Source organism: Saccopteryx leptura, chromosome 7 (assembly GCF_036850995.1).
Source record: "Saccopteryx leptura isolate mSacLep1 chromosome 7, mSacLep1_pri_phased_curated, whole genome shotgun sequence".
Lineage (NCBI taxonomy): Eukaryota > Metazoa > Chordata > Mammalia > Chiroptera > Emballonuridae > Saccopteryx > Saccopteryx leptura.
In genome coordinates, this window is record NC_089509.1 from 107,045,050 (window position 1) to 107,071,120 (window position 26,071).

At 36.1% G+C, this 26,071-nt stretch overlaps 1 protein-coding gene across 4 annotated transcripts in view; it reads right to left on the bottom strand.

The window, feature by feature from the left end:
• The window catches only part of SPAG16 (sperm associated antigen 16), a 204,617-nt gene that overhangs the window by 129,131 nt on the left and 49,415 nt on the right, over positions 1-26,071 (bottom strand). For all 4 annotated transcript variants that reach the window (XM_066346111.1, XM_066346112.1, XM_066346110.1 and 1 more), the window contains 2 exons: positions 22,233-22,302; positions 5,894-6,003 (listed from right to left, as the gene is read on the bottom strand). In XM_066346111.1, coding sequence (XP_066202208.1) covers positions 5,894-6,003; positions 22,233-22,302 — 180 coding nt within the window. The remainder of the gene's footprint in view (positions 1-5,893; positions 6,004-22,232; positions 22,303-26,071) is intronic.

The window sequence follows — 26,071 nt, forward strand, 5'->3', positions numbered from 1 at the left end:
ACATAATACCCTCTACCCCCACCTCATGCCCTCCATGTTCCATGTAAAGTCTCCATTCCTATTTCACCCCCTTTACCCCCCCCCCCACTCCCCCTGCTTCCATCCTCCCTTTTCCTCTGGGAATTGCTACCTTGTTGTCTGTATATGTGTGTTATAGATATATAATTTGACTAATCCTTACATTTTCTTTGATCTTGTCCCCCCTCCCCCTTCTCTCTGACAGTTTTCCACCTGTTCCCTGTGAAACTGTCTCGGTTTCTATTTTGTTTCTCAGTTTATTATGTTCATTAGATTCCACATATAAGTGAGATAATATGATATCTGTCTCTGTCTGGCTTATTTCACTTAGCATAATAATCTCCAGCTTGAGATAACATTTTAAGAAGAAAAGAAACAAGGGTCTAGGCTCTCTAAGGTAGAACATCAAAAGAACCTGGAAAAATTTTCCTAGGAAATCCTCATGTGCAATAACTATTCTAAATGTAAATGGACTGAACTCACCAATAAAGCGGCACAGAATAGCAAATTGAATTGAAAGGCAAAACCCAACCATATGCTGCCTTCAAGAGATACATCTAAGCTGCAGGGACAAAAGTGGACTCAAGTGAAAGATTGGAAAATGATTTTCCAAGCAAATAACACTGAAAGAAAAGCAGGTGAAGCCATACTTATATCTGAAAATACTGACTTCAAGACAACAAAGCTAACAAAAGGCCATTTCATATTGGTAAAGGGGACACTATATCAAGAAGACATCACACTTTTTGCCTGACCAGGCAGTGGCACAGTGGATAGAGCGTCAGACTGGGATGTGGAAGGACCCAGGATTGAGACCCTGAGGTTGCCAGCTTGAGCGCAGGCTTATCTGGTTTGAGCAAAAGCTCACCAGCTTGGACCCAAGGTTGCTGGCTCAAGCAAGGGGTTACTCGGTCTGCTAAAGGCCCGCGGTCAAGGCACATATGAGAAAGCAATCAATGAACAACTAAGGTGTTGCAACGAAAAACTGATGATTGATGCTTCTCATCTCTCTCTGTTCCTGTCTGTCCCTATCTATCCCTCTCTCTGATCTCTCTTTGTCTGTGTAGAAAAAAAAAAGAAATCACACTTTTTAATATATGTGCACTGAATCAGGAAGCACCAAATTATATAAGACATCTACTAACAGAACAAAAAGATAGACAAAAAATAATATTTGGAGATCTCAACACACCATTGATGGCTTTAAATAGATAATCCAAACAGAAAATCAGTGAAGAAATATTGGCCTTCAACAGCACACTAGACCAAATGTGCCGGACATAATGGACATATGTAGAATATCAGATTCTACATTCTTTTCCAGTGTTCATGGACCATTCTCAACAAATTTAACAAAACTGAAATTATACCAACCATATTTTCTGACCATGATACTTTGAAATTAGAATTCAACTGCAAAAAAGGAAATAAACCCACAAAACTGTGAATATTAAACAACATACTTCTTAAAACTGACTGTATCAAAGAAGAAATAAAAGCAGAGATCAAAAGACTAAAGAAAATGATAACACTACATATCAAAACTTTTGGGATGCAGCAAAAGCAGTAATAAGAAGGAAGTTTATATCATTCTAGGCTTATATCAAGAAACAAGAGAGATCCCAAGTAAATAACCTATCACATCTCAAAAAACTAGAATAAGAAGGACAAGGCCACCCAAAGTCAGCAGGAGAAAGGAAATAGTAAAAATTAGATCAGAACTAAATGAAATAGAGAACAAAAAATAGTTATAGAAAAAATTAATACAACAAAGAGCTGGTTCTTTGAAAAGGTCAATAAAATTGACAAACCCCTGGCTAGACTCACTAAGAACAAAAGAGAAAGGATTCATATAAACAAAATCCAAAATGAAAGAGGAGAAATTACCACAGACATCATAGATATACAAAGGATTATACTAGAATACTATGAGAGATTATATGCCACCAAATTTAACATCTAGAAAAACTGGATAAATTCCTTGAACTATACTATCTTCCTAGCCTGAATCACGAAGAAGTGGAAAACCTAAATACACCTGTAAGCAGGGAGGAAATAGAAACAACTATCAAAAACCTTCCCCAAAATAAAAGTCCAGGAACAGATAGCTACACTAGTGAATTCTATCAAACATTCAAAGAAGATTTGGTACCTATACTTCTCAAAGTCTTCCCCAAAATAGAAGAAGCAATACTCTATAATACATTTTAAGAGGCCAACATGACCCTGACACCAAAGCCTGAAAAGGACAATACAAAAAAAGAAAACTACAGACCAATATCTGTAATGAATACAAATGCAAAAATCCTAAAAAAAAAAAAAAAAAAAAAAAAAAAAGCTGTATTTCCTCATGCATAAGACGCACCCCTTTTCAAAAAATTTGGGTCTGAAAACTGGGTGTGACTGACACTCTCACGCGTACCTACCCGCCCACACATGGTATTTTGTGGTACAGCCACACTCAAAGGGCCAAAGAGCCGTATGTGGTTCACGAGCCAGGGTTTGCCGACCACTGCACCAGACTGTATGGAGGATATCCATGGCACCTTACTGCCACCTGAGATGCACCCCATAAGGAAGTTACCTTAATACACTCTTAATGTAATGATGGAGTTGTCAGCCCTTTCTACCATCTCTCGGTACCATGACATTTTACATAACACCATGTATAGATTCAATGCAATCCCTATCAAACTTCCAATGGTACTTTTCACAGAAAAAGAGGAAAAATCCTAACATCTGTACAGAACCACAAAATACCCAAAATAGCCTAAGCAATTCCAGGAAAGAAGATCAAAGCTGGAGGCATCACACTCCTGTTTCAAACTATACCACAAAGCTACAATAATTAAAGCAAGAGTATCATGATATAAAATAGACACATAGACAAATGAAACAAAATAGCCCAGAAATAAACTCTCATACACAGTCAACAGACAGTTGACAAGAGAGCCAGTACATGGATTGGGAAGACGGGATAACCACATGTAGGAAAATGAAACTAGATCTCTCTCAGATCAAAAACAAACTAGAATGGATTAAAATACTTAAACATAAGTCATGAAACTATAAAACCCCTAGAGAAAAGAGGGAGAAAGCTCCATGCCATTGGGATTACCAATGATTTTTTTGGATATGACACCAAAAGCACAAGCGACAAAAAAAAAAAAAAAAAAAAAAAAAAAAAAAAAAAAATCAACAACCAGAACCACAGGAAACTAAAAATCTTCTGCATAGCAAAAGAATCAACAGAATGAACCTGACTAGGCGGTGGCGCAGTGGATGGAGCATTGGACTGGGATGCTGAGGACCTAGGTTCGAGACCGCGAGGTCGCCAGCTTGAGCGCAGGCTCTGGTTTGAGCGAAGGCTCACCAGCTTGGACCCGAGGTCACTGGCTTGAGCGAGGGGTTACTCGGTCTGCTGAAAGCCCGCAGTCAAGGCACATGTTGAGAGGGCAGTCAATGAACAACTAAGGTGTCGCAATGCACAACAAAATACTGATGATTGATGCTTCTCATCTCTCTCCCTTTCTGTCTGTCCCCCCCCATCTGTCTCTTTCTCTGACTCTCTCTCTGTCTTTGTAAAAAAAAAAAAAAAAAAAAAAAGAATCAACAGAATGAAAGTGACCTATAAAATGTGAGAAAACATTTACAAACCATATCTGATAAGGGGTAAAATATCTAAATATATATATTTTAAAATTCATACAGCTCAGTAACAAAAACATCTAAAATACAAGGAGAGAAACTAAATAGACATTCTCAAAAAAAAAAAAAAAAAAAAAAAAAAAAGACATTCAAATGACCAACAGGTACCTGAAGAAATGTCCCACATGGATAAGCATCAGGGGGATGTAAATCACAACTACAAGGAGCTATCAGTTCACACCTGTTAGCATGGCTATCATCAAGCAGACAAGAGATAACAAGTGATGTTGAGGATGTGGACAAAAAGGAACCCTACTGCACTGTTGGTGGGACTGTAAATTAGTGCAGCCACTTTAGAAAACATTATGGATGTCCCTCAAAAAATTAAGAATGGGGCTACTATATGATCCAGCAATCTACTTATAGGTGTATTTCCAAAGGAAATGAAAACAGGATCTTGAAGATATATCTGCACTTTTTAAGTGAAGTTAAGTCAAACAGAGAAAGAAGAATTGTGTATGAAACCACCTATATGTGGAATCTAAAAAAGCCAAACTTACAGAGGAGACGAGGAGACTGGTGGTTGGTTACCACAGGCAGGTGGGTGGAGAAATTGTGGAGATGTTGGTAAAAGTGTACAGAGTTGCAGAAAAAGAAACACAGTTTTAAAAATTATTAGGAAAAACAGTAACTCAGTGAAGGAAGGAAGAATTCACTATATTCTTCACTTTACTTTTTGTTAAGACCTGAATTTTTTATAATATTGTAGGCATTATATTAAATATTTCAACAGCAAAAAAAAAAATACACTATGCATAAGTATATAATGTACTTGTAGCTTTTGTCACATCAAGAGTCAACACTGCCTTACTAATGCAGTCTTACAAGCCAAGCACTTAGGGAATGAATCAAGAAATCACTTCTAATCAGTTACCACCTAAAAGATAATGCCGATGCCATTAGAGGGGGAAAATGCTCCTGATGACAGTCACTACGTCACACCTAAAATCCTTAACTCTGTTATTTTTCTTATTGTGCTGAGTGCTCTCCTTGCTCCCTGAACTACTAAACTCTGTGGAAATAAACAAAAATTACCCAAATAAGAACCAGCATTACTACTGAGAGCAACAGTCATCTACCAACACCGCTTGCATTTGGCTGAGACTCAAATTAAAGGCAGGTGGAGGAATGGGAACGGGTTATGGAGGCGAATGGTGAAAGTCCGCCCTAAAGGGAGGTTGCTGGCATGGGATAAGCTGGTAGCAGTCTGACTCGTAGATGGATTTACTACAAATACCATAAATCCATAAATGAATAGTGGTAACAAAGGAACGGTAAAATACTAATCTAATACCGCAAAAAAAGATCATCAAAACTTGTATACCCAAAAACATTAAGTCTGTATTTAATTCAAATATTACACATGATACTAAACTCCAATGCATACCTAGGAGGAAAAAATGTTTCTGATATTATTAGTAAATGATTTATTATACTGTTATATGAATTCACAAAAATCTGTTGTTCTTATAGAATTACTGCTAAAAGATATTACAAATTATAAATGTGTTCATTTTTTAATAAATGCTACATATTTTAAAACTCAAAGATAACTTTATGGAAAAACTCATTACCTCAGCTAGACTTTCAATGCAATTTTCATAACAAGAAAGAAACTAAAACTCCTCACGGGTTTTACGTAATTTTTTTTCTCCCGCATTTTTTTTTATCTCTGTCTAGTCAGATGCTTTTAATAGCAATTTATCTTTAACAATGATAGCCTGATTGCAAAGCAAGGGCACTCAGATATAGAGAGGTTCTTAAATGGGACATAATTCTATTACTTTTAAAGAATACTCTAACAAAAGTGTGATGTTAGACTGTGAAAAAATAAGGAATGATGTGGGAGTTATTTCTTTCGACAGAGGTAATTTTAAGCAAAAAATGAGCAGGTGAGCAGACATGGTCATGCTTAAGCTGGGATACATGGCAGAGCGATTCCCTCAGCTTCCTCTGCTATTAAATAGTGTGTGCCCCTCAACTGTGTATTAGTGTGTATTCGTTACATAACATTTGAGGACATCTATTTGCTATCTCTACACCAACGGGCTCAAATACATAAGCTCTAAACTCCTATTCCAGTAAAACAGTGATACTCTATGAGTCCATGGATCTGAAGATCTGAGATTTAAGTAAAAATTAATGGAAACAAAAATAAATATCATACCTTTGCATTATCTTTCATGTCTCTTTTCCATTTGGTTTGTTCCCTGGCTTCCGGAAGAGCTTTCTGAGTGCGCCCTTCTGGGGCACTTTCCTTTTTATAACCAGAAACAACTACAAGAAAAACACTTATTCTTAATATTTATACTGTTTTCTATAAGAAATATAACCAAAAATATGAAAGCCGAAGTCATTATACATTTATTTGAAACTGATAATATTAAAAACGCATCAGAAAGTCGTGTTTCAAATTCATTTCCCAAAAATGCAGCGTGGCATTACTGCAGGGTTAGGAAAATGGCACGGCAAGCCAGTTCGAAAGCACAGGAACCAATCGCTAATTACATTATGTCTAAATTCCTATTATCATGAGGTCTTGTGTGCTAATAAACACAGCTGAAGAGGGTTAAGGGACAGAACGGGAAGCAGTAACAAAATTTCACAAGGGAAATTGAATAATAAGAGATTACTAAAATAATGTTGCATTAATCAAATATTTCCTATGCTTCTAGATGTTAAGAAAAAAAAAAACAACCAAGGTAAAATGCCAATATAGTTGTAAAATTGGTCTCCAAACTCGTAGACATAAAGGACAGTCCTAATGAAATCATATGAGAGAAAAATAAAAGTGATAGAAAAAAAATCCGTTTCCTTTTCACATCTTTCTATATACATGCATATTTATATATAATTTCCCCTATATTTCTAAATAGCAAGTTTATTTTATGTATATAATGTTATAACCATTAACTCATAAATAAAGGAAATAATAATGTTCTGACTTATAGCTCTAGATTTATAACAGAGAAAAGATAATAAACACAAAAACCTCAGGATGGTTCCAGTGACAAGGCTCGCAAAGTATCCAGGGTTTAAAAAGGCAAGGAGACACATGCCAGCATTTAGTTTCCTCCCTGATCTAATTAATTTTTCCTATTCGCTAATGCTCCCAAACAAAAGAGAAAATCCTCAAAATAACCCCCACAGTACCATAAAAAACAAAATCCAATGTTGCATAACTTAGTTTTACAGGAAAGTTCTTAAAAACTTTGAACACTGGGATATCCAAATTACCCATCCTCCCTCAATTGTGCTACGAGTTACAACCTCACAGCATCTGGGAAGTCAGAGTGTGAGGGAAAGGTGACAGTTACAGCTCGCTGAGGTTAAGGAAAATTGTTCCTCTTCAATGACCAAGGATGACAACCTAATAATGATAATAATGTAATAATAATTACCATTTATGCCTAATTTATCTTTTACTATACAACAGCCACCTGTCTAAACAATTTACACTTAATATATATTTTATGAAATTCTGTCAATAATCCTAGGATGGCCACTACCTTTTATTCCTTTTATATGTGAGGAGAATTTGTATAGTAGTAAGTAAAGGGAAGAAAGGAGAAACCCAGGATCTCAGTAGATACTTCTAGGAATACGAGATCTTAGGTAGTATGCAAAACATTACTGAGCACCACTTCATAAGAGAAATAAAATAAAAAGGGAAAAACAAAAAATGGTAAAGATAAAAAATAACAGTAAAAAAACAAAGAGAATTTGGTTTATGAATATATGTAGTTGTTCTACAAGCGAAATAGAACTATAAAAATTCATACTTTCGGCCCTGGCCAGTTGGCTCAGTGGTAGAGCGTCAGCCTGGTGTGCGGAAATCCCGGGTTCGATTCCCGGCCAGGGCACACAGGAGAGGCGCCCATCTGCTTCTCCACCCCTCCCCCTCTCCTTCCTCTCTGTCTCTCTCTTCCCCTCCTGCAGCCGAGGCTCCATTGGAGCAAAAGATGGCCCGGGCGCTGGGGATGGCTCCTCGGCCTCTGCCCCAGGCGCTAGAGTGGCTCTGGTCACGACAGAGCGATGCCCCGGATGGGCAGAGCATCGCCCCTGGTGGGCGTGCCGGGTGGATCCCGGTCGGGCACATGCGGGAGTCTGTCTGACTGCCTCCCTGTTTCCAGCTTCAGAAAAAAAAAATACAAAAAAAAAAAAATTCACACTTTCATAATATTTTAAAATCAACATTTGGAACCTAAACATGAGACTAAACACTGCATTTTTCAATGGAGCAAAAATAAACAATTTCTACTCCACATCAGATAAACATCACTTTTACTTACATAAAGGGTTGTAGAACAAATGAGTCTCAGACATTAAAGCCTGGGTCAATTTCACAGTTAAGTGCATGTAAATGTCAAATTCCATATAGCACTTCCTAATGTTTAGCAATAAATAGCAAAGTTCATGTCTGTATTATAGCATCCTCATTTCTAGCAGCTAATGCTTATTAATCACAAGGACTATAGTACTAACTGGTGCTATGCAGTTTCCTAAATATTACTTGGGCACAATCAACATCATAAGGTTCAAATCCTTAAGGGAAATAAAACTAATATCAAATAAACAAACAAGCACAAGGTCACTTGCACAAATCTTATTTATTGTAGCTCCAGTACTAAATTTCACCCATTCAACTATTGCTTCATCTATTTACACACATTCAACCAACATGAACTAAACACATTCAGGTCCCTGGTTAAATATCAGAATATTCATGTAACAAACAAATACTTAAGTATCTGCAATATGCCAGTCCCTAACATCATGGATTATACACAGCTGAATTATTTTACTGAAAAAAAAAGGTTTTGAAGAAATTATTCATAACCTAGCACAGAAATATAACTAGAAAATATCTAAGAGATTAGAACACTTGTAAGCTAAAAGGAGATCGAACTAGAATTCAGAAATGTAACAGGTAAAGCAGGAGAGGCTATACTTGACATTACTGTATCTCTTTCTAAATGAGATCATGTGCTCTACATAGTCATACAAAATTGGCCTAGTAATGCAATTTTGAGCAGCAACAAAACACCCAACTTTAAAAAAGCATTAAGCTAAAAATCTTAAGAAATACTTACTTTACTATATCTATTTCCTCTATGAAGTTCTGAAGTTAACTTTTACAGTTTTAAACCTCATCAAAGATTTCCAATTTCTAGCTGTTTATCTTGAATTCATAATCCCCTATCATAAATTATGAGTTATATGTGTGTGTGCACACACACACACTTTTAGTGAAAGAGAGACAGAGGAACAGATAGGGACTGACAGACAGGAAGTGAGAGAGATGAGAAGCATCAATTCTTCATTGTGACATCTTAGTTTTTCATTGTTTGCTTTCTCATATGTTCCTTGAACCATGGTGACCAGGGGGCTCCAGCAGAGCAAGTGACCCCTTGCTCAAGCCAGCGACCTTGGGCTTCAAGCCAGCAACTTTTGGGCTCAAGCCAGAGACCATGGGGTCATGTCTATGATCCCACACTTGAGCCAGCAACCCCGCACTCAAGCTGGTGGGCCCATGCTCAATCCCGATGAGCCCCTATGCAAGCGGGTAACCTTGGGGTTTCGAACCTGGGTTCTTAGCATCCCAGACCGATGCTGTTCCACTGCACCATCGCCTGGTCAGGACAGTTATGTGAATCTTTATAACCTACTTTGGAAATAGAAATTATTTCCAAATTATCAAATTGCAACCTTATAGGAAATCAAGGCAATATAAGTTAACTAACACAAACATAACAAGCAAAACCAGCATATTCATAAACTTTTAGAAATTAAGTAGTCTTCACAAAAAGTTTTAGCTTATAATATATAATACTGCTTTCTGTGTAATTTCTTGTAAATATTTGATGCATATTACTTTTCATAACAACTAAGAAAAACATACTAAAAAATTGTGACTTCAAATATCTATTCGATAATAATTCACTATTTCTCCTGGGAATTTTTCTATTATTCTACATGCCATGTAAGAATAAATATAGAATTGAAAACCCTTTTCAGGTGAGAAAGTTGAGTGTTAAAGTATTATTAGTATTCTCTCCAGGTGAGAGAAATTAAATATGTTTTAAATATATTTTACCTTTTTAAAATTAGCATCCTATTGTAAATATTCTGAAAACATGGCATATTTAAAATTCTCTGATAACTCTACTTCAAATAAGTCTATTGTCTTATTACTCAACTTTGAATTAAAAGAAACTAACTTGTCTTTTCACCAGAGTTCAGTGTAAATGACAATCAATTCATTGTCCCCAACTACAAAGTGAATATGATTTTAACATGAAGAATTTCTACAGCTTACATCAATGGATGACAGAGAGAAAATAGATAACAGATTTTAAAAACTAAATTAAAACAGACAAAGCAAGAGGGAGGGTGTTAAATCTATAAAAATTATTGTGAAGGATAGCAAGCTTTATGAGGAGAAACCACTTAACCAATAAAGCCAACTTCTTATCAAATTACAATCTCTGGCTAAGTAGAGTTCCAAGTTGATGGGTCAGTCAGTCATGACAGACGCTGAGATCACAAAGTCAAATGCTGACACCAGAAGCTTAGGGAAAAGTACTGCAAGTCCCACACCTAAAATTGGGGCATATGTTCATAAGAAGCACAAAAATTATTCAGTATGGGATTAAAGAATTAACTATTTAAGTAATTAGAATTAGTTAATTAAAAGAACCTATTTCTTCCTGTTGGATAGAAACGTATTCCATTTGATCCAAAGCCACTTCAAATTATCACAGATCAAAATATAATTACAAACGATCTTCAAAGTAATATGTCAGCTTAATGTGTTCATTTCTGAATTATATTAAATACCAGGGGATGATTTCATAAAGGAAATATCAGTAAACCTTTAGTTTATTTTAATAAAGATGTCAAGGCTAAGCATATAAAATCATAAACTATTAGAGTTGACTGGAGCATCGAGAGATGAACTGACACAGCACCCACAAAGGGCACACAGTTCCGCAGCCTTTGAGCCTTCTTTATACACGCGCCCTTTCACCATCTGCAGGCCTTTCTGGAGCTAGAGTTCTAAGATTAGAATAGTTTCATATTGTCCTTTCATATCTATCCCTGATTATATACTTAAAGGTAATCTACATATGAAACCAATAATTTTTGTTGTAAACAGACATACATATTCAAATGCAGTAAGCAAAAATTGTAGAAAATATTCACATCACATAAAGAAAATAATGTAAAGATTTTTTGTGCATCCTCCAATTAGTTTTCTATACATATATTTAACTGACACGCCCTCATACTATAGAAATGTTTTTATTTTTTAACATTATATTAAGTTAACATAATACGAACATTTCCTTATGCATGATTTTTAAAACTTTCTAGTATTATACAATCAACTATACTTAAACATTCATTTGTGGTTAAACGTTCAGATTGCTTGTATTGTTTTATGACTATAGAAATGACTGCAGTAAACATTTGTGTGCAGACTCTATGAATCATTGAGCATAGCTGACATATTTTAAAATGGAAGAAAAAGAACTACCAAACCAAGGCTAAGAAAAACATATCAAACAGAAGAATGCTACATATATTTTTAAGCCTTAATTACAGAACAAAATGAAAAGTCATCTGGAAATAACACTATGTTTATTAAGAAAATTCACCATTTTATGTCTTTTTATTATTTAAGAATTTCCCATCATTCTTTTCAAAATCAATTTAATCAAGGTATAATTTACATACAATGAAATGCATACTTTTAAAGTAGAGAAATTTTATTAAAGATAAGTAAGCATGTAACCACCACAAAATCAAGATACAGAACATTTGCGCCACTCCAAACTTATTTTATCTTTACACGCCTTATAAATATTACCTAATTTTTATCAGACACTTTTCTTTTAAGGAAATTAAGAGGAGAAAAACATAATATTTTTATTAACCAGAATGTTGCATTTCTAAATCTCTGTATTCAATTCTGTAAATCTGAGTTTCCTTCTGGCATTATTTTCTTTCAGAAAATCCTTTAGTGTTTGCTGTACTTCAAAATGGCTTGCAACAAAATCTACAGTTTTCACTTATATTAAAATGTCTGCAAATTATCTTAATATCTGAGGGACATTTTTACTGTATATAAAATTATGAATTAAAATTTTGCCACATTTTAAAGATGTCATTTCACTGTTCCTAGATTTCTCTATTTCTCACGTGAAATCAGCCTTTTATTTCTATCCTTGTTCCCATTCATGTGATGTCTTTTCTCTCTTGCTGCTTTCAAGATTTTCTCATTTTAAGTTTCAACAGTTTCAATATGATGCATCCAGGCATGATTTTCTGTGTTTAGAGATGCTTTTCTTCCTTTTTTTTTTTTTTTTTTTTTGATATGTCACTTGATGTTTGACATCAAGCTTGGAAAATTTTAGGTTATCTTTTTTAATTTATTGATTTTAGAGAGAGAGGGAAAGAAAGAGTCAGGAACATCACTCTGTTCTGCTTGTGCCTTTTGACCAAGGATCAAACCAGCAACCTCTGCGCATTGGGATGATGCTCCAGCCAAGCTACCTGTCCAGGGCAGGTTATCATTTGTTTAATTATTTTTATGTACTGTTCTCATTCTTTTCTCCTTTGAAATTCTAATTACATATACATTAAGCAGACAAATTTTCCTTCCACTGTTTTCCTATTTCTTCTTTAGATTTTTTCTTGACCTCAAACTTCACTGACATTTGTCATTTGCCATCTGTTGAGTACAAAATTTTCTTTACACTTATTTAATTATTCAATACTAAAATTTCTATTTTCTTTTGTTTGCATTTATCTACCAAGATTCTCTATCTCTTCACTTATTGATACTCAAAACGGCCTCTAATATTTTCTAGTTTATTTTCCATATTTCTTTTTTTATTGATTTTAATTTATTGTGTTTACATAGATTCTAGAGTTGCCCCGAATGCATCCCCCCGCCCCCATATTCCCCTCAACATCTGCCTTTCCCCTCTCCCCATAGAGCCCTCCCCCCTTCCCTTCAGCTTTATCCCATCCTATCATCCCCTTTCCCTCTGTTCTCTTTTCTGCTGGTACCTTTGATCTCTTCTCTGTCTCAATTCCATTCTCAGTTCCTCAGTTCACATTGTTCATTGGATTCCTCAAATGAGTGAGGTTATATGATATTTTTATTTTCCTGCCTGGCTTATTTTACTTAACATAATAGTTTCCAGGTCCATCCATATTGTCACAAAAGGTAAGATTTTCTTCTTTTTCATGCCCCATAGTATTCCATTGTATATATGTTCCACTGCTTTTTAATCCACCCATCCACCGATGGACACTTGGGCTGTTTCCAGATCTTCACTATTGTGAACAATGCTGCCATGAACATGGGGGTACATTTCTCCTTTTGAAACAGTACTATGGTGTTCTTGGGGTATATTCCTAAAAGTGGGATAGCTGGTTCAAAAGGCAGTTTGATTTTTAATTTTTTGAGGAATCTCCATACTGTTTTCCACAGTGGCTGCACCAGTCTGCATTTCCACCAGCAGTGCAGGAGGGTTCCCTTTTCTCCACGTCCTCGCCAGCACTTATTCTGTGTTGTTTTGTTGATGAGCGTCATTCTGACTGGTGTGAGGAGATATCTCATTGTGGTTGTAATTTGCATTTCTCTAATGATTAGTGATGTTGAACATTTTTTCATATGCCTATTGGCCATCTGTATGTCCTCTTTGGAGAAGTATCTATTCATTTCTTTTGCCCATTATTTGATTGAATTGTTTATCTTCCTGGTGTTGAGTTTTACAAGTTCTTTATAAATTTTGGTTATTAACCCCTTATCAGCTGTATTGTCGAAAATCTTCTCCCATTGTGTAGTTTGTCTTTTTATTCTGTTCTTATTGTCTTTAGCTGTGCAAAAGCTTTTTAGTTTCATATAGTCCCATTTGTTTATCCTGTCTTTTATTTCACTTGCCCGTGGAGATAAATCAGCATATATATCGCTGCGAGAGATGTTGGAGAGCTTACTGCCTATGTTTTCTTCTGAGATGCTTATGGTTTCACAGTTTTACATTTAAGTATTTTATCCATTTTGAGTTTATTTTTGTGAATGGTGTAAGTTGGTGGTCTAGTTTCATTTTTTTTGCAGGTAGCTGTCCAATTTTCCCAACACCATTTGTTGAAGAGACTGTCTTATCTCCCTTGTATGCTCTTACCTCCTTAGTCAAATATCAGTTGTCCATAAAGGTGTGGGTTTATTTCTGGGTTCTCTGTTCTGTTCCATTGATCTATATGCCTGTTCTTATACCAGTATCAAGCTGTTTTGAGTACAATGGCCTTGTAGTATAACTAGATATCAGGAAGTGTGATACCTCCCACTTTATTCTTCCTTTTCAAGACTGCTGAGGCTATTCGTGTTCTTTTTTGGTTCCATATAGATTTTTGGAATATGTGTTCTATGTCTTTGAAGTATGTCATTGATATTTTAATTGGCATTAGATTGAATTTATAAATTGCTTTGAGTAATATAGACATTTTAATGATGTTTATTCTTCCTAACCATGAACACAGTATATGCTTCCACTTGTTTGTATCTTCCCTGATTTCTTTTATCAATGTTTGATAATTTTCCGAGTACAAGTCTTTAATCTCCTTGGTTAAATTTATTCCTAGGTACTTTATTTTTTTGGTTGCAATAGTGAAGGGGATTGTTTCCTTAATTTCTCTTTCTCACAGTTCATTGTTGGTGTATAAAAATGCCTCTGATTTCTTAGTATTAATTTTATATCCTGCCACCTTGCTGAATTCATTTATCAGGTCCAATAGTTTTTTGACTGAGACTCTAGGGTTTTCTATATACAATATCATATCATCTGCAAATAATGATAGTTTTACTTCTCTTTTCCAATTTGGATGCCTTTTATTTCTTTTTCTTGTCTGATTTCTATGGCTAGGACTTCCAGGACTATGTTGAATAAGAGTGGTGAAAAGGGGCACCCCTGCCTTGTACCTGATCTTAAGGAGATTGCTTTTAACTTTTGCCCACTGAGAATGATGTTGGCTGTGGGTCTGTCATAGATGGCCTTTATCATGTTGAGGTATGTTCCCTGTATTCCCACTTTTCTGAGAGTTTTGATCATGAATGGGTGCTGGATTTTATCAAATGCTTTTTCTGAATCTATTGAAATTATCATGTGGTTTTTCTCCTTACTTTTGTTTATGTGATGAATCACATTGATTGATTTGCGAATATTGTACCAGCCTTGCCTTCCCAGAATAAATCTCAATTGATGATGGTGTATGATTTTTTTCATATACTGCTGGGTCCGGTTTGCTAATATTTTGCTGAGGATTTTAGCATCTAAATTCATAAGGGATATCGGACTATAATTTTCTTTTTTTGTGTTGTCTTTGCCTGGTTTTGGAATCAGAATTATGCTCGCCTCATAAAAAGATCTTGGAAGTCTTCCTTCCTCTGAATTTTTTGAAATAGCTTGAGAAGAATAGGAGTTAGTTCTTCTTTGAATATTTGGTAGAATTCACTTGTGAAGCCAGTGGGCCCCGGGCTTTTGTTTCTTGGGAGTTTTTTGATAACTGCTTCAATCTCATTTGTTGTAATCAGTCTGTTTAGGTTTTCTGATTCTTCCAGATTGATTTTTTTTGTGTGTATTTTTCTGAAGTTGGAAACGGGGAGGCAGTCAGACAGACTCCTGCATGCACCTGACCAGGATCCACCCGGCATGCCTACCAGGGGGTGATGCTCTGCCCATCTGGGGCGTCGCTCTGCCATAATCAGAGCCATTTTAGCGCCTGAGGCAGGAGCCACAGAGCCATCCTCAGCGCCCGGGCAAACTCTGCTCCAATGGAGCCTTGGCTGTGGGAGGGGAAGAAAGAGACAGAGAGGAAGGAGAGGGGGAGGAGTGGAGAAGCAGATGGGCACTTCTCCTGTGTGTGCTGGCTGGGAATCAAACCTGGGATTCCCGCACAGCAGGCCGACACTCTACCACTGAGCCAACCGGCCAGGGCTTCTTCCAGATTGATTTTTAAAATACTATATGTTTCAAGGAATTGTCGATTTTATCTAGGTTGTCTAATTTTTTGGCATATTTTTTCCTAGTATTTTCTTACAATCCATATTTTGTTGTGTCAGTTGTTATTTCTCCACTCTCATTTCTAATTTTATTTATTTGAGTCCTCTCTCTTTTTTTCTTGGTGACTCTGGTTAAAGGTTCATCGATCTTGTTTACTATTTCAAAGAATCAGCTCCTTGTTTCATTGATCCTCTGTATTGTTTCTTTAGCCTCTATATCATCTATTTCCGCTCTGATCTTTATTATTTCCTTCCTTCTACTACCTCTGGGCTTTACTTGCTGTTCTTTTTCTAGTTCCTTTAGATGCAGGGTTAAGTTGTTTATTTGAGCTTTTCCTTGCTTGTTAAGGTATGCCTGTAATGCTATGAACTTCCCTCTCAGTACTACTTTTGCTGTGTCCTATAAATTTTGAATTGTTGTAAGCTCATTATCATTCATTTATAGGAATTTTTTAAATTTCTTCTTTGATCTCATTGTTAAGCCATTCGTTATTTAATAACATGCTATTTAAAATCCAAGTGTTGATTACTTTTCAGTTTTTCTGTTGTGGTTGATTTCTAGTCTCATGCCACTGTGATCAAAGAAAATGCTTGATATGATTTCAATCTTAAATTTGTTGAGACCGCTTTTGTGCCCTAACATGTGGTCTATCCTAGAGAATGGACCATAAGCACTTGAAAAGAATGTATATTCTGCTGCTTTAGGGTGAAAGGTTCGGAAGATATCTATTAAATCAAGTTGATCTAGTGTGTCCTTTAAGTCTGCTGTTTCTTTGTTAATTTTCTTTCTTGAGGATCTATCTAGTGATGTTAGTGGGGTATTGAAATCCCCTACTATTATAGTATTGCTGTTGATCTCGCCCTTGATATCCATCAAAGTCTGCTTTATATATTTAGGTGCTCCTATGGTAGGTGTGTAGATATTTATAATGGTCATATCTTCCTGTTGGATTGCTCCTTTTATCATTATGTAGTGACCTTCTTTATCTCTTACTATACCCTTTGTTTTAGTCATTTTGTCTGATGTAAGTATTGCTACCCCAGTTTTTTTTTTATTTCCATTTGTATGAAATATTTTTTTCCATCCATTTATCTTCAGTCTATGTGCATCTTCTGTTTTAAGGAGTGTCTCTTGTAGACAGCATAGGTATGGGTCCTGTTTTCTTATCCATGCAGCTACCCTATGTCTTTTGATTGGATAATTTAATCCATTTACATTTAAGGTTATTATTGATATGTAGTTGTTTATTGCCATTTTATTCTCTAAAGCTGTATTCCTCTTTTGCTATATTCTTTTCCCCTTTTGATCTGTTTACAACAGGCCTCTTAACATTTCTTGTAGCATTGATTTGGTTGTTATGAATTCCTTGTTTTTTTTTGTCTGAGAAGCTTTTTATTTCTCCTTCAATTTTAAACAATAGCCTTGCAGGATAAAGTAGTCTTGGTAGTAGGCTCTTGTTTGCATTACTTTGAATATTTCTTGCCATTCCATTCTGGCCTTAAGTGTTTCTGTTGAGAAGTCAGATGTCATCCTTATGGGGTCTCCTTTGTAGGTGATAGCCTTTTTTTCTCTAGCAGCTTTTAATATTTTCTCTTTATCACTTAGCTTTGGTATTTTAATTATGATGTGTCTTGGTGTAGATTTCTTTGAGTTTCTCTTTAGGGAAATTTTCTGTGCTTCTTGAACTTGTGTGACTTTTTCCTGCATCAATTTAGGAAAGTTTTCAGCTACGATCTGATTGAACAAAATCTCTATCCCTTGTTCTTTCTCTTCTTTTTCAAAAACCCCTATGATGTGGATGTTATATCTCTTCATGTTGTCACAGAGCTCTCTTAGAGTTTCCTCAGACTTTTTGTGTCTATTTTCTTTTTGCTGCTCTGCTTCTGTGCCTTTGTTTATCTTGTCCTCTAACTCGCTGATTTGATCCTCAGCTTCATCCATCCTGCTTTTAATTCCTCCATTGTGGTCTTCATTTCTGATACTGTATTTGTCATTTCTGACTGATTCTTTTTTATTATTTCAATGTCCTTTTTTATACTTGCTATCTCCTTATTTAGGTATTTGTTATGTCCATCTATTGTTGTTCTAAGATCTTTGAGCATCCTAAAAATCATTATTTTAAACTCTGCATCTGGTAATTTGGTTATATCTGACTCATTGAAGTCCTTTTCTGGGGATTTCTCTTGATTCATTTGGGTTGCATTTCTCTGCCTTCTCATTCTGTCTGTGTATAAGAAGTGTGTGGCCACTGAAGTCCAATGGGTGTGGTCTCTGTGTTTCCTAGGTGTGATCTGTCTGCAGGCCTGCCACTCCCTCTGCCGCTGCCTTGGGCGTTCGGGTATGTGCATTGCTGACGCCGGCCTGCTGCACTTGTTACTGTGATTTCCACCTCTCCTCCAAGGGAGGGGTTGTGTTCATGTGCCTGGGTCTACAAGCCTTGGCCTTTGCCCCACCACCATGGGTGTGGCTGCGTACCACGCCCAGAGCTGCAAGCCTCAACACTAAAGACAGGGATGAGCACCTTTGCTGAGTCGCGGGTCTGTGCCTGTTCTTAGGCTTTTGCCCTGCCTCTGCAGATGGAGTTGCGCTCACAAGCAGTGTGGTTAGCGTCACTGCACTTCAGACCCTAACACTCAATACTGTATTCCTTAAGGCTCCCTCCCTCTAAGCGATTCTGTTCTGAGTGTCACAGAAGAGTTTGTTTGGCTGGTGTCCTGCTTCTCTTTGCTAGTATTGCTGGTTCCAGGGGAAATATTCACTTCAGATTTGGGGAGTGACTTAGCCCAGGGGTTAGGGTGGCTGTCGCTCAAAGTGTTCTGCCTGAGCCTCCTAGATTACACTCTCTTCCTGCTACTCTGGTCCTCTCCTCTCTCCCCGTTTTCCAGAGCCCTGGGTGAATGGTTGTGAAAGAGGTTTTCTACGCTGTCCCTTTAAGAAGAATCCTGGGTCTGAGAAATCTGTCTCTTTCTCACAAACAGTATCCTAACTTGTTTCGCAGCTAGATACTGTCTATATGCTTCTTCTAGGTTAGTGTTTTTCAACCAGTGTGCCGTGAGACATGGTCAGGTGTGAGTATAAATACATTTAGAAACTATATTATTAACTATATGTATAATATGTACTGTGTTAGAGTGTGATTTTTGTGTCATTTTGATAGGTGGTGTGCCCCAGGATTTTGGAAATGTAAAAAATGTTCCGCAGCTCAAAAAAGGTTGAAAATCACTGTTCTAAGCTATGGGGCTGCAGGCTGGGGCTTTGTTCCTGGGGCCCAGGGCCCTACCCTCTCTGCAAAACTCACTTCCTGCCTCGTGAGTTTCTCGAGCTGCCGTTCACTCCCAGGAGCTGGGCAGCACTCTCCACGTTTCTGCTTTTCCTACCAGTCTCTGTGTGTCTTCTTTGGTGTTCCTTGGTTAAAGAGTCCTCTTAGTTTAGTCCAAAGTTGGTTTTTCCAGGGAATGGTTCTTAAAATTAAGTTGTAATCCACTTTGGTTCTGGGAGGTAGAAGTTGATACATCTGCCTACTCCGTCACCATCTTGCCCTCTTCAGATTTCTATATTTCTTGAAGAAAATCTGTTGTGTTTGGAATCCTGATGCACCATGTTCCCCTGTGGCAGTAGATGGGCAAAGCACGAGGCCATCCTATTCCAATGAGGCACGGGCTTCTCAGCTAGCCAGTCTCCACAATGCCTCTAGATGAGGAGGTAAGCCCTGACTGATGAGTCCCTTGCTTATGTTGCTGTACCTGCCACTGTAGGGATTTTCAATTTTCAAATCCTATATATGCTATTTTTAATTTATTGAGTTGACGTGGTTTCAAGTGTCCCAATCAATATAACACTTTCTACACACCTCATCATGTCTCCCCATGCCCCATGCAATGTCTCTTTCCACCCTGCTTTTCCCCTTTGCCCTCCCTCCCCCACCTCCAGCCTCCTTTTCCCTCAGGCTATTACTGCCCTGTTGTTTGTGTGTATATGTATGCACATGCACGCGTGTGTGTTTTGTATATATGATTTTGGCTAATACCTTCACCTTCTTTGATATGATCCTCTTCCCCCTTCACTTTGACAGCTGTCCATCTGTTCCCTGTTAAACTGCCTCAGTTTCTATTCTGTCCCTCAGTTTATTGTGTTCATTAGATTCCACATATAAATGAAATCATATGGTACTTGTTTCTCTCTGCCTAGCCTATTTCACTTAGCATAATAATCTCTAAGTCCATCCATGTTGTCACATAAAGTAAGATTTTCTTCCCTTTTATGGTCACGTAGTATTCCATTGTGTAAATGTACCACAGAGTTTTTATCCATTCATCTACTGATGGACACTTGTAGCCTCTTTAATGTTATTATTTGCTAAATCTAACACCAGAGTTGTATCAGTGATGGTTCCAATTTTTGCTATTTGTCTTGATTGTTGCTCATATTTCCCATATCTAGAACATAATATATCATAACATATTATGTTCTAGATAATGTATTTACTAAATTTAAATTATATACTGGGCAATACAGATGAGAGATTATAAAGACTCTAGCCAACTGTTGTCCTCTGAAGGGTATTGATTTTTGTTCTAGCACACAGTTTAATTTTTTTTCACCTTGAATTTCAAGGTTTAATTTGATGCATTCTCATGGTGGATCCATGGAAAGCACTAAATATTTCCCAAGATTCAAATATTTGACAAGATTCAAACCCTTAAGATCTATTTCTTCTAGGAATTTGGTGTAAGCTTATTTTTGGTTTTATAGGGTAGATATAGGATGCTGAAGGTTAATAAACACAGTGTTACCAGGGAGTTAAAGAAGTCTCTCCATTATGGCATGGCTAGAACTCCAATGTCTCCTATCCCTGCTTGAACTGGAGAGTCTCTGGTCTTCTCTTAGTCCAATAGAATCTTCTCTCTCTGCTAAGTCTCAGGTAGTCTTACATGTGGAGCCCAGCCATCACTTAAAGCAGTGGTTCTCAAACTTTTTGAAGTTGGGGCGCATTTAAAATTCTACAAATAATTGTAGGCTCACTATATACACATTTCTGTGAAATATGTTATAATAATTAAGTCAAATATTTAAAAAAATATAAAGTCTAAGAGTGCTTTTAGGGTAATTAAATGAAATATGACAAGATTAAATTTATTCTGACATTAAAAACATTTTTATGTTACATTTTTTTGAGTTATGCTTTTTAGAATTCGTAAAAAAGAGGGGTTAAAAGTAAAAAGAATAACAAAAAAGTTATCTTTTTTTATATATAGATACATTCTTAGTAAGATTTAGTAAATTCAGCAGGTCCCGGCATGAATGTGTTAAATTTTTTCATTCTCGTGTTTATGAGAAACATGAGCCTGATGTGTCCTAGAGATTTCTTCAATGTTTGGGCATATATTTGAAAGGCAAACTCTCATTTCCTCATCAATACATTGAAGAATTCCTCTCTTTTTTTTTTTTTTTTGGATATTGCCACATATTCTTCTTTTATAGAAATCCAAAAGGCTTCAAGAGACAATTCCTTGTTTAATCATCAATCCAAAACCCACACCATACATATCATCTTAACTTTACACCAAACAAGGGATAGAAGAAACTTTCCTCCAGTCTTTCTGGGGAACATGGGGGGGGTAGTGTAAACAACCCAGCACCACAGCTTAACAGCCTTTTGCAACCTAATCAGGCAAGTGAGGTGGTGCGTTGGGCAGACTGTCAACTTACATCCAATTCCCCATACCTCTGTCACCCAAAAATCTAAACTAAAAACCCTGTTGATTTTTTGGTCCCAAAAGGCACATATTTCTCTGGAATGCCATAGGGCACACCTGAAAATCTAGGGCGCACCAGTGTGCCCTGGCGCACACTTTGAGAACCACTGACTTAAGGACTCGCAGTAAACTCCTTCACAAACCAGGCCGCTGCTTATTGTGGCCCCTCTTATCTGGTGCCCTTTCTGACAGATTCCAGTTGCTCCCACAGTTTGCCTTTTAAGTTCATGCAGGACTGCCATAATCTTGGTGATATACATCAACATGGAGCTTAGTTTGGAAAATTCCCCAGGCACAAAGTCATGGTGATGAGGGAGCTCAGCTTATACATCTTCCTTCTGCACTTGCCTTCTGTGACTTGTGTTGTTTTCCAATGTCTAAAAGTAGTTGCCTCATGAATATATAATCTAGTTTTAGAGTTATTGATGGGGAAAAGAACCAGGTACTCTATCACCACCAGAAAGCCTTCCATTATGATTTACTCATTATTTTCTAAAATTAACCTATACAGTATCATATCTATACCTCTTCTTAATCTTTTCATTAACATTTTTATTTGTAAAATAGTTTTCACACCATTTATTCACTTTTAAATACCTGTAGAATTTTGAGCTCTAATAAGATTGTGAAATTACCAACCAATATTAAATTATAGTTTATTACATTTTATATTTACCTCTACATATAGGAACTTGGTAACTATGCTCCAGTCCCTTATGCCTTCCTGTTGCTCGAAATCCAGTAATCTAAAAAATAAAATCCAAAGATGTGGGGTTATAAACTAAGTGACTCAAAAAAAGTTTAAAAATGAAGTTTATTTATTGATTACAAAATATAAAAATATTAATTTTCTTTGAATTAAGTCCTATGTATTTAAAATTTTTTCAGAAAAACATAATTTTAAATTTTCATTGAATTCCATAGGCAATTATTATGGACCTATTAGGGGTAAAAATTTAAAAGATTTATTTTACAGTATAGTTTTCTGAATCAAGAATAATCATTGCACACTTTGAATGATAATTATTCAGATCTCTACCTTGGGAGAGGTTTTGCCTCTGTTAAAATTGCTTCACAACAATTTAATTCATCTTTATGTCCATAAAAGATGAGGTATGTATTAGTTGTGAAGGAAACTATGAAGATACTATTGTTATTCCTGAAACTCTCAGCTCATTTTACACTAACAGAGACTCCTTGTTTTATTAGACATATATTGTAATTAACAACATTTGTTAGTTCAGTGGCATACCATTTCCCTATAGTTCCTGAACAATAAACTTAAATTAAAATTTTAACCTTAAAAAGCTATCTCATTCTTCATTGTGTAAAATTATTCAAACAAAAAAATCTTCTGTTTAATTATGTACAGATATACATATTTTTCTACTTTCACTGAGTAGCAACATTTCTTAATTAGTAGAAAATAGTGCATAATAAATTGTAACATACAAATTACTGCTTGTGAAATCACTGGGTAAAATAAAAGATGAAAAATTTATATCTATTCTTAGATGTCAAAAGCATTATAAAACTTTTAAATGCACTTATTTAGAATACTGTAAATTTACATAAAAGCTGTAAATATAGTATAGAGAGTTCCTGCGTCCCCTGCACCCGGTTCCCCTTCTTCATATCATGTGCTACCATGGTACATTTCTCACCAGAAATAATCTGATATTGGTGCATTATTATTAACAAAAGTCCATATTTTATTCTAATTTTATTATGTTTCCCTAATATCCTTTTTCTGTTCCAGGATCCCATCCAGAACCTTACCTTACATTTATTCATCCTTTATTGAGGAGTACTACCTGGCAGTATTTTGCAGAATGTCCATAAATTTGGGCTTGTCTGGTGTTTTCTCATGGCTACACTGGAGTTACAGTTTTAGGGGAAGAATGCCTCAGAGAAGTGCCAATATTAGCACATCACATCAAAGGTACATGCTATCAACATGAGTAAACACTGATGACACTAATCTGAAGCAGTATTTGCCTGGTTTCTCCACTATAGAGTTTATTTCTTCCTCATTTCCACTGTACTTTTGGAAGCAAGTTAGTAAGTGTAGTCAACACTTAACAGTTTAGGTTAAGCTCCACTTCCTTAAGAGAAAGACTATCTGCATATGTCATTTGGAATTCTTCTCCAAGGAGATATTTTTCTTCTCCCTTTCACTCTTCCATCTCTCGTTTTTTTTTGTATCATCATGAACATTATTTATAATTTTAGTTATAATCCAATATTACATTATTTATTTTCTTGCTCAAATTGTTCCAAATTTGAGTTTGCAAGCTCTTTCAGGCTGATTCCTAAAAGGAATCTGACGGCATTTTTGATGTTTGACCACTAACAGCTTTGAAAACTTACATCACTGACTTCTTTTTGTGCCCCACATCTGGGCAAGCTGATAGGAAAGCCTAGTTGCTCCCTCCAGCAGTGCTGGTGGAAGATTCAAACCATACCGGCCCCTCACTGCACTTGAGAACACTCATCCTGGCCCTCATGGTAGGCATGTGCTGTTTTCCTCAGAGACCCAAATATGTAAATAATCAATATATTGATAACCTCTTGGTGTGTGCATGGCATCATAAGCCTCAATATCCAAAACAAATTTGGTTGGTGGTCCATCTACCTTTATAGTTGTCCACAACAAATCCCTTGGCATACCTCATTTTTTGGTTAGGTAATTTCTTTCTTCCTCCCTTCCTCCCTTTCTCCCTTCTTTCCTTCCCATCCCTCCCCTTCCCTTCCCCTTCCGTTTCTTATTTTTTCTCTCCTTTCTTCCTTTGTTCCTATCATTTTTTTCTTTATTTTCTTTCATTTTAAACATTCCCTAATTTCTTAGCACAGTAAGATACTCCAAACGGTCCAGATTCATCTTGCATTTTCTCTGCCCAGTCTACAATCAGCCACTTCTGCACAAAGCCCGCCCTACTTCCTTTTATTGAAGAATAGTATTAGAAACCAATACCTGAGCACAGGATTTACTCGTTGTTACTGGAGTAAAATTACATCTAGATTCTCTCAGCAGACACCTAAGAATGTGTGTGTGTATTATGTATGTATGTATATGTACATACGGATAATTTAGAGTATATCTTAAATTAGACCCTCGTGATACAAAAAAGATAAGATACTATTTATTAAACATATATGCTAACAAATAAACTACATTTTATCTTTTTTCAAAGATGACACTAATTCAGAATTTTGGACATTTACTGAGCTTAAATAATTAAATTACAGATTTTTCTAAAAGATTTAAACAAATTTAAAAGCTGCTACACTGTTTATTATCTACCAAAATAATTTGAAAGCACATAGTTTGCATATAAAAGAGTGAAAGTATACTGTACTATCATTTAAAAATTCTAAATTCTAATCCATCTTCATGCAAGGTATTTGAGAGGTCTATACATTTAAAGAGAAACATAATTAGTTCAATGTTCTTAAAATAAGGTTTTAAAAGAAGCAGTGATTGGGAATCCAGATAGAAAACTCAATATCCTTTGTTCTAAGTTCATATATAAGTTTGGTTAGAAGTGAATTCTGAAAGCATAACTACATCAAAACACCGAGGCACAATAAAAAAAATAAGCCTAAACATTGGTTATCTTCCATATTGAATCATAGAAAAACTTTTAAAATATTTCAATATATTTTTCACTTATATTTCAATATATTTTCACAATAAATTCATTCCCTATATTCATGACACATTAATAGATTCAAGTTAGAAAGCTAATCCATGGTTGCATACCCAGGATATACCTGAGAAGAATGCCCCAACAGAGAAACCAACAAACAATAAAACAAAGGACTGGGTTGGTAAAAATTCATTCTTTGTAAGAAGGGTTCCCAAAAAGACTCAGCTCATTAAAAGGTAACATTGGCTTCTTCTCTAAAGACTGACCTGGTAGGCCTGAGTCTCAATTTGGAGAATATGCTAACTGATCCTAGGGTTAGATTAGTGTAAGGAATATCTAACAGTCATTTTGCCCATTCAGAACCTTGGATTTAATGACTTGTGAGTCTTCCATCTTTCACTATCTGTATCAGATGTTATAATCCTTTCTGGTAGGTAGGATTATAATGATATTGCATAGGCTCAAACATGTGTACCCATTTTGGATATTGAACAAGAAACAGTAATGTAATGAACCATGTACAATACATAATTCATCCTGAGAGTGGCAGCTGCTATATCCAGTTTCCACTGGCACCCACAAAACAGACTAGAAGAGCACCCAAGTGCCTACTGTTAGCACCGTCCACAGTGAAAGCTGTGGTGGCAGAAATGGCATCGCCAACTCAAATCTGACTTTCTTAAATGACAGCAAATTTATCATCTTGAACAGCGAAACTGATTAAGAGAGAAGAGCTATTTCTAAATCCTAACTGCTCCTTTTTAGATAATAAGAAATAAACTCAGCCCTGGAAAGTTGGCTCAGCGGTAGAGTGTTGGTCTGGCATATAGAAGTCCTGGGTTCGATCCCCAGTCAGGATACACAG